The sequence below is a fragment of the Hemicordylus capensis genome, chromosome 5, assembly GCF_027244095.1.
Source record: "Hemicordylus capensis ecotype Gifberg chromosome 5, rHemCap1.1.pri, whole genome shotgun sequence".
NCBI classification, from domain to species: Eukaryota; Metazoa; Chordata; class Lepidosauria; order Squamata; family Cordylidae; genus Hemicordylus; species Hemicordylus capensis.
The window spans coordinates 258968137-258985594 of record NC_069661.1 but is presented as its reverse complement, the minus strand read 5'-3'; the positions used below and the strand labels follow the sequence as shown (position 1 = coordinate 258985594).

At 58.1% G+C, this 17458-nt stretch overlaps 1 protein-coding gene across 8 annotated transcripts in view; it reads right to left on the bottom strand.

Annotated features, from left to right (window-relative positions):
* The window catches only part of CPT1B (carnitine palmitoyltransferase 1B), a 31359-nt gene that overhangs the window by 9297 nt on the left and 4604 nt on the right, over positions 1 to 17458 (bottom strand). For 3 of the 8 annotated variants that reach the window (XM_053256114.1, XM_053256110.1, XM_053256112.1), the window contains exons 2-10: positions 12786 to 12945; positions 10235 to 10374; positions 8734 to 8905; positions 8388 to 8489; positions 7503 to 7640; positions 4002 to 4079; positions 3679 to 3786; positions 2475 to 2559; positions 396 to 591 (exon numbers count right to left, since the gene is read on the bottom strand). In XM_053256114.1, the coding sequence (XP_053112089.1) occupies positions 396 to 591; positions 2475 to 2559; positions 3679 to 3786; positions 4002 to 4079; positions 7503 to 7640; positions 8388 to 8489; positions 8734 to 8905; positions 10235 to 10374; positions 12786 to 12926 (1160 nt within the window). In that variant the 5' untranslated portion in view covers positions 12927 to 12945. The other 5 variants (XM_053256108.1, XM_053256109.1, XM_053256111.1 and 2 more) reach the window with 5 other exon arrangements.

Here is a 17458-nt window from a genome sequence, read left to right as displayed (position 1 = left end):
TCTGGTGGCATCTCCAGGTGGACAGAAAATCAGAGTTCTGAAGTGGGAAGGGACGTTGGACGGTCTTCTATCTAGACCCACCTCCTGCCCAGTGCATGAGCCTGTCTAGAACCCTGGAAAGCAGCTGCCAGTCCGTGCAGACAAGACTGAGCTAGATGGACCAAGAGCTTCTTGACTCAGTCGGAGGGAGCCTTCTAGACTCCTGTACTGTGAGGATGCCATCGGTTCTGAGAACTATTTGGCTGGAAAGCAAAGTCTCCATTTGGGAAATGAATGAATCCAAGCATGGGCCTGTCTTTCGGCCTCCCCCACCAATGGAGAACGGAAGACTCCCCCAGGGAGCGAGACGGCCGTCCTGGCCGGCTCCTCCCGTGACCCTTGGCAAGAAGGGCTACCTGTCCCCAGCAGTGAGGGCTGCCAGCTTCTCCTCGCCAGGCTGCGGCGGCGAAGGGTCGTCCAGGATCCGCTGGAACTGCATCTCCAGGTCACGGGGGGGAAGCAGCTTCCCAGCGTGGTAGAGCCACACCTTGTAAAAGCGGCCCTTGTGGTAGACGGCCAGGTGCTTGCTGTCCGACAGGTGCAGAAGGGAATCTGTCGGGGGGGGGGGAGAGCCGCAGAGGCAGGTTAACACAGAGGTTGGGGGTGATCCTCTGAGTCTCATGGCTGAACCTGAGTCTGAACCTGGGTCCCCCAAGTCCTAGCCCTGGTTCACACAATCATTGGAATCTAGGTTTAATGTTGGGTGACCAACATTAGCATGATTGTGCGAACCCAGGCCAAGTTGGATGACGGCCTGAGATGAATGTGAGGCTTCCACTTTGGCAGATGTGAACACCTGGCACCTGGAGCGGCTCTTCCTAGCGGGCTGGGTGGGGGGGGCGCCCAAGTTGGCCCAGCCGCCTCTCGTTGCTCCTCTCCCTCCTGCCCCATCCAGGAGCTGTGCTGCCTGCAGGCTGGCTGTTGGTCAGACAGAGCTGTGCTGTTAACCACGCAACTCTACCTGACCAACGGCCAGCCTGCAGAGCACAGGGTGAAGGAGAGAGAAGCACATGGAGTGCCCGGAAGGAGAGGTGGCTGGGCCTCCCTCTCGCCTGCCCCCCACTGGCTCATGAGGACCAGCCCCTTCTGGCTCACACATGTTGGTTATGGGGGTCACCCACGTTAAACCTAGATCCCGACGCCTGCACGCCCCAGGCCCTAGACAGGCTAACCAGCCCACCAGGCCAGCTTATGAGGCACCCCTCTGCACGTCCCTCTCCCAGCTCAAGGCTGCACTGGGGGCGACAGGGCTTGTCTGAGGCCCTTGGATCGAGAGGGAGCCCCTGCTGTGGGCTGGGGCTGGAGTGCCCAAGGAAGCAGCAGCCCCACACGCCCCATGCCAGCACCCTGGTGGCCACACAGGTCTGGTTGCACACCCTGACTCCTGGCCAGATCCATCCGCCCAACGTTTCCACATTTTGGTGGACCCTGAGATCTGGTCAAGGACTGGGCGGAGAGCGTGTCAGGGTCAAAGGCCAGCCACACCTGCTCTTCACTTCCTGAAGTGAGGGGCACAACTGCAGCTGCCCAATAGTGAGAGAAATGCATTCAGCACATGCTCAGAGGCACACCCTTTTAAATTACTAATTACTACATGTGAGGCTGTCGCTCACAGAAGATCTCATCTGGCAGCATCTCCAAACAGGGCTGGGAAAGGCCTTGGAAATGCTGCTGCCAGTCAGTGTAGACAAGCCTGAACTAGACAGACCAATGGTCTGACTCGGTGATAGGCAGCTTCCTCTGCTCCTATGCCTGAGTCCCTTCTTGACAGACGTGGCTGCAGCCCCCAATCCAAGGTTGGCCAGAGACCTCTTGGCTCCTGGCCCAGCTGCACCCTTCCCCTCCTTTCCACACATTAATAGGGGCCACATCCCATGGGGAAGATCTCCTGCACACAATGTCCCTGCGTAGCTCCCGTTTGCTTCAAAGGGGGGGGGTTCTGCAGGAGAACTTCCCAATGGGATGTCTGCGTCCTGCTCCACGACTGCTGATGCCCCCGAATTCTGCCACCAGAGGGCCGTGGCTTGCTTGGCCTGCCTCACGGCAGGGCTGCCTCTGACTCACGTGCCCAATAGCGCAGTGGCCCGAAGACGATGCCGCCACCAGGAAGGCCCTGCTGCATCTCCCTCCTCTGCCCTGAGCTTCCTGGGGTGGTGGGTGCGGGGGAGGGCTTCTGCAACATGGGCATGCTGTGACAGCTGACACCCACGTGGGCTGTTGGGATCCCGCCTTCCAGCCAAGGGAGGGACGATGGCCGTGAAGAGCACTGAACGCTGGATAGAAACACTGGACAATAACCTCGCTGCTGCTGCTGCCGCCGCCGCCGCCACCATCACGTGGAGGGTGGCACCAAGTGAATGCAACAAGTGGGTGAGCAGTGGGTGGCCTTCCCGTGGCAGCTGCCATGCCTGCTCTCCCAGCCCACCAGCACCCACCTGCCTCCTTGCCAGGGATGCGTGTCGTGTTGAACATCCTCTCCATCTGGTAGCAGCAAATGGGCACCACACCCAGAGACATCACCTGGCAGGGAAACAGCGGGGGGGGGGGAAGAGGAGGGGGAGTCATTACTTGACCTTTCCTGCCCTGCCACCCCCCCCCGCTTCCTCCTTCCTGCCACGCTGGAGCTCAGAGCCACATGCTGGGTGGAGGGCAGCCTGCCAGTTGTTGCTCAGCTCCCGCAGGGCTGCTGCTGCTGCTGCACCAGGTGCCCTCAGAGCAGACCCCGTCCCCTGCAGGGGGAGCGCAAGGAGGGGCCACACATGGCTCCTCAGCTCTCCCCCCCCCGGCTCACGAGCAGCGCTGCCTGAGCCACCCAGCAGCTCTACCTGGCAAACAGCCAGCCTGCAGGTTGCACAGTGATGGGGCAGGGCAGGTGAGAGAGCAACCACCCCAGCAGCCTCCCATTTGCCCCCCCCCCGGCTCCTTAGGATGGGCCGCTGTGCCTGTCCCCCTCCACCCCCCTGTGTGTGTGTCGCTTTCAATGACTTTGGCCTCCTCTCTCAGCACAAGCTTCCAGGCAGCTATCAACCACAATGTAAAATCCCACAACAGGACACTAGAACAGTGAAATGCCAGACATCATACTCCATGGGGAAGAGCTCCTGCCCAAGCACCGCTATAATGTGCAGGAGCTGTGTAAGAGCACAGAGGAGACACAAGGAAAGGAGCAACAACGAAATCAACCACCCATCCAAAGCTCTGGGGAATAATCCAGCCCAGAGGTCGCCATGGGAAGCCCCCTAGGGAGAGCACCTCCCACCCCCAACACACACACACTGAGCGGCCACCACTGGAAAGACCCTGTCCCTGGTCGCCACCCGCCTCGCCCCGGAAGGTGGCACCACCCAGAGGGGAGCCTCTGGCCATTCAGATCTCCCAAAGAGCAGCGTTCAGATGGGAGCAGGCAGGCCTCCAGTTACGCTGCCTGCGGGGAGAAGCACCTGCATCTCCCCTACTAGCTGGACACCACCCAAGCCCAGTGGGAAGGACGCTCCAGGGAATGGCACGCTCTGCCCACGGAGGCCCCCGTTGGGCAGTCGTGTGTTAAGGGGCCCGCTCAAGGCACCTTTGCCCAAGGGCCACAGAAATCCTGAGAGGGGCCCCTGGAACTCCCCCGCCACCCCCCCGGCCCTCACTCACGGGCTTTATCTCCTCGCGGTCCAGCTGACGCCGGTAGAGCAGGATGGCGTGCACAGTGTTGCCTGCCCGAGCAGCCTGGAGTGGTGTGGGTGTTGCATACAGGAAATCCTGGCCAGAGGGGGGAAGAGGAAGGGCAGAGCCCCCGCTGTCCTGCTCAGGGGCTGCAGCACTTCCCCAGGCACAGCTCAAGAGCGGGGCTCTCCCCCAAGGGGCGGGGGTGGGGCTCTTCCAGACTCCACCCACTAAGGGGGTGGGTGCACCTGGGCACCAGCCAGGAAGCTGTGAGAGGCCCCAGCCCTGCCCTGCCCCGAGGCGTCACTCACCATGACGTAGTAGTTGCTGTTCACCATGATGGGGCCTCTTCCCCGGAGGTAGATGTACTCCTCCCACCAGTCACTCACCTGCAAAGCACAGAATCTCTCATGAAGCAGCCATACCTGGCTGCCCAGGTGAGCAAAGCAAAAGGCACTGGATGGGGGGGGGAACCATCTTCTGAGAGGCAGGAGAGGCCCTGAGGCTGCACTGAGAGCCTGGGGAGGTATCACAAAACATTGATGGGGGGGCACAAAGGGTGTTTTCACTGGCCCATCCCATGGAAGACCAAGGCACTGGAGGCAAAAACAGGATCTGAGGAGCTACAAAGATGCTTCGGAGAACTCTTGGACCACAATCTCCACCACTGAGGCCAGAGCAGCAATGAAAGTTGGTCTTCAACTACCCTGACATTTGCTGGAAGTCTTAACTCTGCAAGGAGTGGGAGCTCCTATAAATTCTTGACCTGCCCTTTGTGGACAACTTCATCTTCCGGGAGGTGGAAGAAGGAGCAAGCAGCTATTGTTTCCCTCCTTGTTGACAAACTGGTGAAATGTGGTCTAAATCAGGGATTCTCAACGTTGGGTCCCCAGATGTTTTTGGACTTCAACTCCCATAATCCCCAACCAAAGGCCACTGGGACTGGGGATGATGGGAGTTGAAGTCCCAAAACATCTGGGGACCCAATGTTGAGAATCCCTGGTCTAGATAATGCTACCCTGAGTTGGATTCCCAGCTGGTGGAACAACCACATCCAATGGGTACTCATTAATGGCTCCATGTCCTTCTTGAGGGAGAGATCCAGTGGAGGGCTACAGTGGGGCCTCTGTGTGTTGGGCCCTGCAGTGTGTTGGGCCCCGTACTAGTGGCAATGACTGCCACTTGGGGCTGGTGGGGGGGGGAGGAGGAGAGGGAGTTGGGGATAACCAGTCTTGTGGTAGCAAGCATGACATGTCCCCTTAGCTAAGCAGAGTCTGCCCTGGTTACATATGAATGGGAGTGTGAGCACTAGAAGATCTTCCCCTCAGGGGATGGAGCCGCTCTGGGAAGAACAGCAGAAGGTCCCAAGTTCCCTCCCTGGCAGCATCTCCAAGATAGGGCTGAGTGAGATTCCTGCCTGCAACCTTGGAGAAACCGCTGCCAGTCTGTGTAGACAATGCTGAGCAGATGGACCAAGGGTCTGACTCAGTATATGACTGCTTCCGATGTTCCTAACCATGGGCGGGGCTGACAGTAGGCAGCTCCTGCCCTAAGTGAAGAAGAAGAGGAAGAGGAAGAGAACCAGCATCCCCTGCTTTTCTCCATCTGTCAAGGTGTTTACTTGTCTCAAGCAAAATCTCCACCTTCCACTCCAGCACTTGGCAGCCAGCCTTTGAGTGCCAATTTAGTGCTAGATTCGCCCCTTGGTTGGCTGTGAGTGAGTAAAGGGATCCTGCCCTTAGAGTGGTTCATGGAGGGGCTCAGTGCGGACAGTAGACACAGACACAGACACCCCTCTTTCTGTAAGGCCCCGCGGCCTCCTCTTCCCTCAGTAGCTCCATCCCGTCTTCTGCCAGCATTGCCTCCCCCCTCCCCCTCCTTGCAATCTCAGCCCTCTCCAACTCCAACTCCTCCTCCTCCTCCTCCTCCTCCTCCTCCTCCTCCTCCTCCTCCTCCTCCTCCTCCTCCTCCGCACCCCACGCAGGACTGGGCTAAGGAGATCAACTGAAGTGGGCCGGGCAGGCGTTGGATCCTGAGTGCACGAGGACGGCAGAGGGGTGGAGCTCCGTGGCTATTTGGGTCTGGCCCGGTTTCCATTCCAAGCTGTGCCTGCCTGCCCGTTAGCTTGCCCGTGGAGAGAAGGCAATAAGAACCCTTCAAGAATAAGCACCAATATTTCTGCAGGAAAGACGCACACATGTCAAAGAAGAGGCGTCTGAAGTTGTCCAGTGAGGGACTTCAGTGAAAAGGCCTTGTTTCAGCTGGAAGCCGTAACCCCCCTCCCTCTCTTTCACCCCCAAGAGAGGTGAGCAAGTAAGAGCAAGAAGGAGGAGGCTTTGCTTCAAGTCCCAGAAGAGGAGGGAAGGTGGGCGGGCGGCTGCTTGCTTGCTTGCTTGCTTGCTTGCTTGCTTGCTTGCTAGCTAGCAAGTAGCAGAGCGACCCAGAGGTAGGGCCAGTCCCCCCCGTCCCCCACTTCCGCCCCCATTCTCTAGATCTCTGGATCTGCTGGTGGCGTTTTTTAAAAGGAAAGGGAAAGACAAGAGCCCCCAGCAGATGCTGGAGAGACCCAGGGCCTCCCGAGGTTGGCCGGGCTGCTGAGTGAGGAGGAAAGAGCTGGCCGGCTGCAGGAAGGCTCCTCCCTGCTCTCGACTCTCTCTGCTTGCAGACCGAGAGCTCCCATTGGGCAGCACACGGCTCTCCAGAGAGGCTGCTCAGCCTGCCCAGGAGGACCCTGGGAAAGCAGATGACGGGGCCGCCCTGGATGGCTGGCTATTGGTCAGAAGAGCAGCCTGCAAGCGACTCTGATTGGCTAAGGGCTGGGCTAGCCCCTGCCCACCCTGAGGGAACTGAAAGGCAAGAAGGGCACGTCCGGATGGGTGCTGAGGCAATTTGGGCGGTGACTGCGGAGGGCAATGGCTTCATTTGGGGGCAACTCCCAAGAGGGAGGAAATGGCTCTACAGAGGGAGTTAGGAAAAAGGCCAAGCGCCAGTGCCACCTCCTGGCAAGCAGCAGAAATGCACGAGCAACATTCAAGCAAGAGAGACAGACACAGAGAGAGGAAGAGATGGTATGTCTGGTGAGAGGGGGGGGGACTGGCAAGGGGGGGGCAATGCCCCCTCGGCCCCAACTGAGGAGCCGCTTCTGGCAAGACATTAATAAACAGGTTCACAGGAAGGCAACCCAGATGGTGAGGGGTCTGGAAGCCAAGTCCGAGGAGCAACAGCTGGAGGAGCTGTTGGGGCCGTTTAGCCTCAGCCTGGAGAAGGGGAGACTCAGGCATCCCCTCCCAAGACCCAGACAGCTGCCCCACAGAAGTGGGAGTGGGCTTGTTCTCGTTTGCGCCTGAGGGCAGGACGAGGACCGAAGGCTTAACATTTGGAAGGATGTAGGTCCAGTCTAGACATCCGGCGCAGTTTCCCGACGGTGAGAGCTGACTGACAGGGGGAGAACCTGACTCGGCAGTGCTGGGCTCAGAGGCTGGCCTGCCTGAGCAGGGGTGGCCCATCCCTGGGAAGGGGACTGAGCGCCGACCTGGTCCAGCCCCTCCTGCCGGGAGGCTCTCCTCACTCATACGAGGTGGGGGCAGCCGCCAAGCAACTCATGGGAAGGTTGGCCGGGGGTGGTTTGCCTAAGGATCTTCAAGGAAAGGGATGGGCGCCGTGCAGGGGCAGGCGAGGAGAGAAGCACCACAGAATGGGGAGCAGCAGGGCGCCTGCAGGGGGGGGGGAGGCAGAGCCAAGAGGCGGCAGGAGGGGGCTGAGGGGCAGGGAGCTGCTGCTGCTGCCGCCGCCGCCCCAGCCAAGGGACTCACGTAGTTGGTGGCCCACCAGGACTTGAGGCGGAGGTACTTCTGGAGCCGAGGGGCCAGCTGCTCCTGGAAGTCCAGGGCTAAGGCTTCCATCTGGTCGTAGTTCTCGTTGTCCAGTAGGGGGCGCACGGACTGAAGGTACTGCAGGCACAAGAGGGCAAAGAAGGGGAGTTGGTGGGGGGTGGGGGCAGGCACCCAGGGCTGTCTCTAGCACTAGTGGGGGGGGGCAGGATGAGCCACGGTTGTTTGGGTCTCTGTGGCAGTGTGGGGCCCTGGTAGGCCTGGGGGGGCCTGGGCGGCTGCCCCCCTAGCCCTCCCCTTCAGACAGCCCTGGCCTGCAGGCACCTCTTCCAGTCCTCTTGGGGCTGTTCCGCCAGGGTGTGCCACCCTGTCCAAACTCTGCTCTAGGGAAACCCAGAATGGCTGCTGAATGCAAAGCGAGTGCTGAGCTGGGCATCAGCCCCTCGTTCGCACCCTTCTCCTCCGTGAGGCCTCGGACTGACCCCACTTGCCACCCGCCTGCTCCAGCTTGGCTGGACAGATGCCTGGGCTGGCAGCAATGAAGGGGTGTGCACAAGAGATCTTATAAGCTGCTGCCTTCCGAGTCCGATGCTTAGTTCATCCAGCCCAGGATTGTCAGCACTGACTGGCAGCAGGTCTCTTGGCAGAAAAGTGTCGTGCACATCCCCTGCTGCCTAGGTGGGAATGACAGGGGTTGAACCTGGGACCCGCTGCATGCGAAGGAGATGCTCTCCCGGGGGTCTCTTTAAGAGAGCCATTGGGAAAGCTGGCAGGCAACCTGACCCCCTCCCCCCCCCGAGCAGCCCACCCTCAGCCCCTCTCCCCAACTCCAGTGCCTCCAGTTCAGCACTGCAACATTCCCCTTACCCTCTGGATAGTGTCCTTCACCCTGGGCACCGGCAGTTTGGGCAGGGAGGTCTGGAAGCTGTACAGCATGGGATTGCGCCCGGACATCACCTTCACTAAGGCCTGCAACGCGATCAGAGGATGGGGTGTGTGTGTGTGTGTGTGTGTGTCAAAGCATCCCCCCCCATTTTTCCATGGACACCCAGCCAACCACCCCTCATGCATCTTGAGCACTACTGATTCCAGCCCCACAGCTGTGATGACTGTGATGTCTGGGGCCACCATCGCACATGCACAGCGCGCAACTCAGCGCCTGCCCACAGCGGGGGGGGGGCAGCACAGCCTCACCCCGCAGCAAGAGACTCACCATCCAGACCTTGGTGCTGCAGCTGATCTGGCCGTGGGGCTCAAACATCCATCCGTGGTAGGAGAGCAGCAGCCGGAGCGTCTGCCGGCAGAGCAGGATCCCCGAGAGCCAGGCCCCCGTGGAGAAGAGGAGGGCGCTCAGCAGGTGGCGGTGGCGCAGGCCCAGGGCACTGCTGCAGAACAAGAGGGGGGAGAGGGGGGGCTGCTGCCGAGGCCGTGGAGCGGGGTCAGAGCCCCCACCCAGAGGAGCCCCGGGGTCACTGGGGAGCCTGGGCTGAAGGGCTTTGGGACACCCCCCCGCCCCGCCCCAAGTTAAGCATCATTTTTTAACATGTCGGTCCTGGAGGGCACAAGCCACACCACCCAGGACAGAGGGAAGAGGATTTGGGGGCCCCAGGGGGTGTGGAGGAGGCCCTGGACTTCAGCCCCACAGTCCGGGGGTCAGAGCGCCTCTGCCACCCCCCCCAGGAGATTTCAGGAAGGGTCCACCGTGCAGAACCTACTGTGGGATTCCACCCCACGGGGTTGCTGAGTGGCCCCCAAAAGGAGAGTCGGTGGGAGCTGTGGGCTGTCTGGAGCGCCTGGGGCTCGTCAGCAACCGCCGTCCGCACAGGGCAACGGGTCTCTGAGCAAGAGGAGTAGCACTGCCGTCTCGGTCTCCTGCCCTGCTGGTCAGCCGCGTACTGGGGGGGTGTCTTTGCCCGCCCCCCAACAGGGAAGGCATCAAGGGAATGTGGCCAAGCTGGGGGGCTGCAGGAACCCAGGAAAGGCCTCTTGCAGGGGCTTCTCTCAGCCAGCCAGCCAGCCTTGCTGTCCCGTCCCCAGCATGAAAGAGGCCTCCCCCTCCCATTCAGCAGGGCCATTCTTATGTTCAGGCTTTACTGCGAGTTTGAAGTTGCCCCCCCCAACCAAAGCAAAAAGTGAGTCTCCCCGCCCCCCCCCCCCGTAGATCGGGCTGCACTCGAATGCACAGTGGAAAAGCCGGAGAGCATGTGAAATGCTGCCGGAGAGTTTGCAGGGACACGAGCTGGTGGGCGTGGCCAGTGGGATTCTGGAGCCCCCAGCTCCGTTCTGGAAAACTCGAGGCGGCCCTTCTAGCCCCAGCGCCTGCCCCAGCATCCCCGAGGGGTGCCTGTTGCCCAGCTCTGACCGTTGGGGCCGCCTTCTTCCATCCCGGGCCTCCCTGGAATGCCAGCCCTCAGAGGACAAGGCTGCCCCTTGCCCCAGAGAGCCAAGAGCTTCTTCCCCACCCTGCCCACTGCCCGGGTGCCGAGGCCAGCCAAGGGCTCCAGACAGGCTCCTCCTCCCCCCCCAAGGATGCCCCCACCCCGCAAAGCCGCGCAGAGGCCAGCCATGCCCCACCGAGTGTCTGGCTTCACGCAGAACTGGGCGCTCCCGCCCCCTCATTCCAAGGACTCCCGCCAGAGCCCTCTGCTTTATATCCAGGGAGGCTGGGCTGCGACAGAAGGGTCCAGGAGGGGGGGACAGAGGCTGGCACTCACCTGTGGGGCAGGTGTGCCTGGATGTGGTGGATCAGGCCCATGGACACGTCTATGCGGAAGTACATGGAGCCCACGGTGGCCACGACCACTGCCAGCCAGCCCGAAGGCGTGCCGGGGAAGACCCCTCTCAGGACACTGTTCTGTGGGGAAGAACCTCGTCAGGCGGAGGGAGGGGTGGGAGGGAGGGGTGGCACTGGGGCCCGGTCTGCTGCAGGGCCCAGGACCGTCTTGTCCAGCAGCAGAGAGGCCACCCGCACCCCCCTCCATCCAGCTCCAACCGATCTGCTGGGCGTCTCCCCCACACACACACGCTGCCCCTTTTGCTGCCAGCCTGCTCCTCAATGGAAGGCCACAGTCCTGCTCAGACGCTGCCTTTGGACGGGAACTGCCCTCACACCCCCTGGCCATGGAGCCAGGAGCAGCAGCAGCTGTGCGGGACAGGCAAGGGGGCCCCAGGGCATCCGGACAGCGCACGGCCCTGGCCGGCCCACCACTTCAAGGGCTAGCAGTGCACCAGTGTACATGCAGAACACTCAGCCCAAGGCATCGACCATCCCAGGCGGGAAGACTTCTCTGCTGGAGAGCTGCTGCCAGTCAGAGAGTAGACGGCACTGGGCTAATGAGCAGCACCAGGCCGATAGAGCAATGGTCTGCCTCTGCAGAAGGCAGACTCAGATGGCCGTTCAATCAGAGCGCCAACCAGAAGAGAGAACACGTCTCGGAATGCTTGTGGATGTGTGGCATTTTACTGGAAGCTCCACGTGTTTGGGCCAAATCTCTGGTTCCCAAAGTTTGGACCCCCCAACTTCTGGGCGGGGGGCAGCTGAGGATGACATTGGTTGCAGTTTGATTCAGGTAAGAAAGGAATCCATCTCCCAGACATCTCTTGTAAGAGTTTCACACAATATAATTGCCCCGAAGGAGCGTTTTGGCCGAAACGCATTGGATTCCTAAGGAAACACACAAGATTGTACACTAAGAGGCATCCTGAAGCATGGCCTCTCTTGGGGGGCGTTTTGGTGGATGCTCCCTGGCTTGGGGGTGGGGGTTCGACTTCACGTTAGAGTGGAACCCACCCCCCAAGAGAGCCCCACAGCAAGGCAGTCCACACGTGCTGTGGAAGGAGGGAGGAGGACCAGCCCTCTGGCCCCGCTGGAGAGCTGCCTGGGGGCTGGCCATTGGTCAGGGATGGGTGGCCAGCCCCCAGGCGGTGCGGCTCTCGGGCAGGGCAGAAGAGAGAGGAGCCCCCCAAACGGCCTCCTCTGGAGTCCCCGCTGGCTGGTCAGGCGGCGTCGCTGCATCGCCAAGCACGCACGGGCAGAAAGTGGGGGCATGCAGAGCGCCCAAACTAGCATCGCCTTCATCAGCAGGTGGACTGCCTGCCTGACTGTGTCCTCCTCTGTGTCGCTCCTTACATTCTCGTGCTTTCGCTGGCCCTGGAGCTTGGGAGGGAGCCCAGGAAACCCCCAGAGTAAAGCTCAGCACAGACAAAGCTGCCTTGTACTGAGTCAGACCCTGGTCAGGCTAGGGCAGTGAAGCTGGCACTGACTGGTAGCAGCTCTTCAGGGTCTTCTCCGGTAGGGAAGGGTCTTTCCCAGCCCGACCTGGAGATGCTGCTGCCAGGGACTGCAAGCTGGACTTTCTGTCACTGAGCTCCAGCCCGGCCAGATCCTTCACTCACCTCCCTCCCTCCCTCCCGCCACCACAAGTATATGCCACCTGAGAGATAGATAGATAGATAGATAGATAGATAGATAGATAGATAGATAGATAGATAGATAGATAGATAGATAGATAGGCAGTCTCCATAATCCAAGTTACAACAATCAAAATGCTTTCACAGAATAAAAACAATTAAAAACAATTCAGAGTAGAACAATTAGAACAATGTCAGAGAGTGAAACAAACAGTCTAAAGGTTGTTTTAATTAAAAGCCTGAGAAAGTGATTGTTTAAAGGCGGCCAGAGATGGAGCGGCTCTTATTTCGACAGGGAGTGCATTCCAGAGCCCTGGGGCAGCCACAGAGAAGGCCGCCTCCTGAGTCACCACCAGGCAAGCCAGCAGAAAACATAACCAGACCTCCCCAGTTGATCTTTATAGGCATCAGGTTTCATGACCAAGGAGGCGCTCTTGCAAGCACCCGGGACCCTTTAAGCCATCCAGGCAGAGGTGCTCTGACCCCTGGACTTCGGGGCCAAAGTCCAGGGCCTCCACAGCCCCTGGAGACCCCCCAATCCTCTTTAGTCTGTCCCAGGGGGTGTGGTTGCCTGACCAATCATCAGGATGCTCAATCTGCAGGGGACAGGGAGGGGGGGCTCCAAAGGGCTTGAGGTCCAGGCTCCCAAATTACCTAGGTGCACCTCTGCATTCTGGGCTTTATAGGTTATGACCAGCACTTTGTATTTCACTCAGAATACAGTTATGGACCTCTCAGCATCTCCTGCAAGTCCCTCCAGAACTGCCCAATTCCCTCCTCTGCCCTTTACGAAGAAGGAGCAAGTCCAGGGCCGGCCAGGTTGCTGCGTCCCACTCAAGGCTGCCTCCTGCTCACCTTGATCCGGGCGAAACGTTTCTTCCAGGAGGAGATGCCCGACAGGTAAATCTGCTTGAGGGCTTCGCGGCTCAGCTGGAAATCCACCCCCTCGGGGGTGACGGTGAATTGGAAGGCCACCGCCTGGTGGGCTTCTGCCATCTTGGACAGTCTCCTTGACCTGCAGTGGGGCAGAAAGAGGGGCCTCTGGAAATAGCACTCAGCACCCCCATGGACTCCCCCCACCCCACCAGGCACACTAACTTGCCTTGCCCCATGCAAAGACCAGCAGTCGCCAGCACCACCTTCAGGACGATGTGACCATCTGCGGAAGAACGGAGACACCACTGCCCCACCTCTGGCAGCCAGTCAGCCTTGAAGGGGGCTGGTGGATGCTTCCAGAAGAACTGCACCCCCCCCATCCCTGCCAGCACAGATCCTCTATCAGGGGGACCAAAGCTGCTTCAGAGGCAAGCCCTGTCTGGAAACCCCACACAGATGGGTCCTGGTGCTCAGGACCACCTGGGGAGCAGGAGGCTGCTTGGCCACCACACATGTAAGCCCTGTGGCTCCAAAGGGTATCCTTGCTGGAAGAATCTTGGCGGGGGGTGGGGTGGGGATCCAAGGGAACTTCGGGGGCAGGGCTCTTCCTCAGAGGCAGAGCCCCCTGCTCGACATGCGGATCTAGGTCCCAGGTTCAGTCCCTGGCAGCATCTTCAGTGGGCTGGGAAAGACCCCTCAGCCTAGAACCCTGGAGAGCGGCTGCCAGCCAGTGCAGGCAGTCCTGAGCCCGGGGGGACCAACTAGGCAGCCAGGACTGCCCCCCCCCCCCTTTCAAGGCAGCCAGGACTGCCGCCCTGATGACTTCTGGGGCCCAGCCAGGAAGGAAGCCATCTCCTGCTCCAGCTTCCAGAAGGCCGTTCTCCTCGAAGCCCCTGGCCAAGGCCCTCAGGAAGGTCTCCTAAGCCACGGCCGCACCACAGGGGGCTGGGGGCAGGGTCTCCTCAGGGGACGTTGGCACTCAGGCAGGGGCATCTGGGAGGAAGTGGCGCTTGAGACATTGGGCTGGTGGGCTGTGCCGGGGCCCCCTTTTGAGGGGGGGGGATACGGAGTGCCCCTTTTCGGACTGGGTCCCACGTGGCTGCTCACGCATTCACCCCACCCCCAGAAGGGTTCTTGGGAGTCAGCAGCTGCAGCAGCCGCCACCCAGGAGTGCAGCTAGATCATTTCACAGCCTGGACCTGATGGCCTTATGAGGCCCCCTCCCTCCCAGGTAAGGTCAACTCCTTGGTTCCAGTCCTGCCCTCAGCAGCAACAGAACAGAAGTCCACTCTGTGTGTGTGTGTGTGTGTGTGTGTGTGTGTGCGCGCGCGCGCACAAACACACACACACACACACTAATGGCTTCCTAAACTTAGGCCAAATTCCTGTTGCATCATGCCAATGAATTCAAGAATTAAAACCACAACACTTGCTTCTCACACAGACCTTCTGGATCACAAACTAACTTGAACATGGCATTTGTGGGAGGAAATTGTGGTTTATTTGGATGTCAACCGTTAGTTTCACTAGGTATGAAGTACTCTATAGACAGATAACTCTTCCTGGTGGTTGTAAAAGTTCAATAAAAATCACAGGATTGACTGATTTCTTTGAAATAAAAAACACAAGAGTCCTGCCACGCTGACCGACTTCTGTGCACAACCTCAAAGGCCTACGTTGCCCAGCCATTCCAGGAGATCTAACGAGTGGGGGATGGGAGAAAATGGAGTCTTTTGCCCTTTTCTGGGAAGGCAAAGGGAAGGTTTCTCTACATGGGGGTGGAAGGATGGTCTGGGGGGAGGCACTGCACTCTCTGCAGTGCCAGATGCTTTTGTAATTTTCAGCCATGAAACAAGCCACATCGAACTTTTTTGAAGTTGTTGTTTTTAATTCAAAAAATCATTAAAAACCAACAGATTGAGCGATCTGCTTCAAAGCAAATACACAGAGTCCAGCGATTATGTCTTACATCTGTGCCAATCAGTTTCATTCCTGGAGATTTAAAAGGCTGGGCATACAAGTGGGGTGCTTTACCCTTTTTTAATGAAGACAAAGGGCAAATTTCTCCAGATAGGGGTGGAATGATGGTCCACGTTTTGGTAATTTTGTGCCTTGAAGCAAGCCAGTTATAAGATTTTTTAAAAAGTTTTTTAAAAATAAAAAATTAATCAAAAATCAGATGACTGACCAACCCAGATCCAATATACAGAGTCCTGCCACTCTGCCCTATATCTCTGCCCAATTTCAAAGCCCTGTGACAAACCATTCTGGAAATATACAAGAGGGGGTGATAAACCACACATGCCATAGTGTCCCCCCCCCCCGGCCACTCGCCTTCTCCAGGGCTTCGTGGCTGTTCTTCAGGCAGGCACAGGCCACCACAGAGGCGGCAGCAGCAGCAGGTGCCTGCTGACTGAGCAAAGAGGCACCTTTTCCGAGTGGCGATTCTCTTTACTGCGCAGAGGGAGAGCAACTGGCCTTACCCAGCCCCGACACAGCATCCCTCCAGTGGCTGTGGCTGGTGTCTACCTTTGGTTTCTTTTTTAGATTGTGTGCCCTTTGGGGACAGGGAGGCATTTTATTTATTTATATCTATGTGAACCGCTTTTGGACTTTTTGTTGAAAAGCGGTAAATTATAAAATATACCTATAAATATTTGTCACTGCTGCCACCGCAGAAGGTGTGAACTGGGCAGCATGGGCCTCTCTGCTCCCAGCTCTGCTGCTGGAGAGCTTCCCAGGAAGGCAGGGAGAGAACACAGCGCGCTGAAGCCCCACCTGCCCACCAAACAGCTGGTCTCGGGGGGGGGGCAGGGGAGCAGCCATAGCCTGCTTGCAGGCCCCGGAGAGCCTCCCTGGGCTGTCGGAGTGGAGGAGGCAGCATGCCAAGGAGGAATCTCCAAGAGGGCAGCCGTGCCCCACCGGGACAGGAAGGAGATCCCTGGCACCTTCCCTCCAGGAGAGTGGGGCACACAGACATTTGCCCCAGGGTCCATGGGGAACGGTGCCCCATGCTGCAGCCCTGAGCCAAAGGGGCCAGCACAGCTTCCCCCACTGCATCTCAACACTGGGGAAAGCCTGACCTGTTGGATGTCTGCCTGGCATGCTTGCACAAGAGCCTTGCCAGGTGGTGGTTTTGAGGGCTGACAGGGCCACTCCTGGTTCTCCAAAGGGCCCGCCCAGCAGCACAAGCAAACCTTGCTCAGGGTGGCTGGATGGTGAAGGGTGGATCTCTGCCTGCGCTGCCCTGAGAGATGCAAGAGCTGAGCTCCACAGAGGCGGCCCCCTGCCCTCCACGACTCTGAAATGCTGCCATGCTGGTTGGGCCAGCAAACACAGGGAAGACGAGGCTTCCGGCCCAAACCACCCCCCCAGCATTCACACACCCACCTGTGCCTAACTACCCTTTCTCCCCGGAGCCCCAACTGCCATGGAACCCCCAGGCCGACGGAGGCCAGTCTCCCCGTTCCACTTAAAGGAACAGGCCTAACTAACTGGGCAGGGAGCGCGTGCCAGGCCCCCAATGGCTGCACCCAGGCGTTACCACCATGGGAAGGACTGTGCCCTGGCAGGGGAGTGGCAGGCAGGAATTCAGCCGGGGGAGCTTCTCCCTCTATCTCCATAGCTGTGCGTATCTTCAGAAGGACATTGTAGAACTGGAGAAGGTGCAGAAGAGGGCAGAGGCGTATCTAGGGAAAATAGCGCCTAGGGCAAGCACTGAAATTGTGCCCCCTGTCCAAATTTCTGACACCCATCTTTCAGATAACTTTACCATAAGATCAGCTCAAAAATACAAGTCAAGCTTGTTAAGCTTTTAATATTTCAAGAACTATTTAGCAGTGGATGTAGCCAGACCAAAAAATGCTGGAAAACGACAAATTTCAGTATGCTGGGGCTCATGAAATACCCAAATACTCTCTGGAGGTATACTTGGAAAACTAAACAGAAGTGCCTGTCTAATTCTCTACTATACATTGTAGCATCACTATTACATCATAAGTTTTAAAAATAAATGGAGAATTTGACTTTTCCCAGATACTCTGAAAATAATTAAAGAATATGCAGAGTAAACTGTGTCACTGCTTGGAATATATTCTATTATTTCAGAAAGACAGTTAAAATGAGAGAAAGAGAGCAAGAAACTCCCAGTGGGCCTTAATATTAAGGATTTCACACTGATTCAAAGACAAACTCACCATTAATAGCCATATTATTAAGACATCACATTTAACTCACTTATCACAAGAAGCAAAGTAAGAGCAAATGAATACAATCCCAGATCATAAGCTTCAGCTCAGTATTCACAATCCCTGATTCTCTGTACATAGTGCCAATCTGAATATGTGTACAGTGACTTATATTAAATTTTTAAAGGATTTTTTTTTACCTGTAGCCCCTTCGGGGGGCTTCCTAAAGGCTGGGGGGGGTCTGCAAAGGTTCACCCTCCCCCTGTGGGCCTCGAGGGCCTCGCAGAGACCATTTGCAGTGGCCATTTTTAAAAAATATATTTTTTAAAAAAAATGGCCACTGAATACAAAATGGCTGCTGTGCATGCTCAAATGGGCTCTGTGAGGCCTGGCATGGCCTAGGGCCTTACAGAGGCCATTTGATCATGCACGGTGGCCATTGGTTACCGGCAGATGTACCACTGT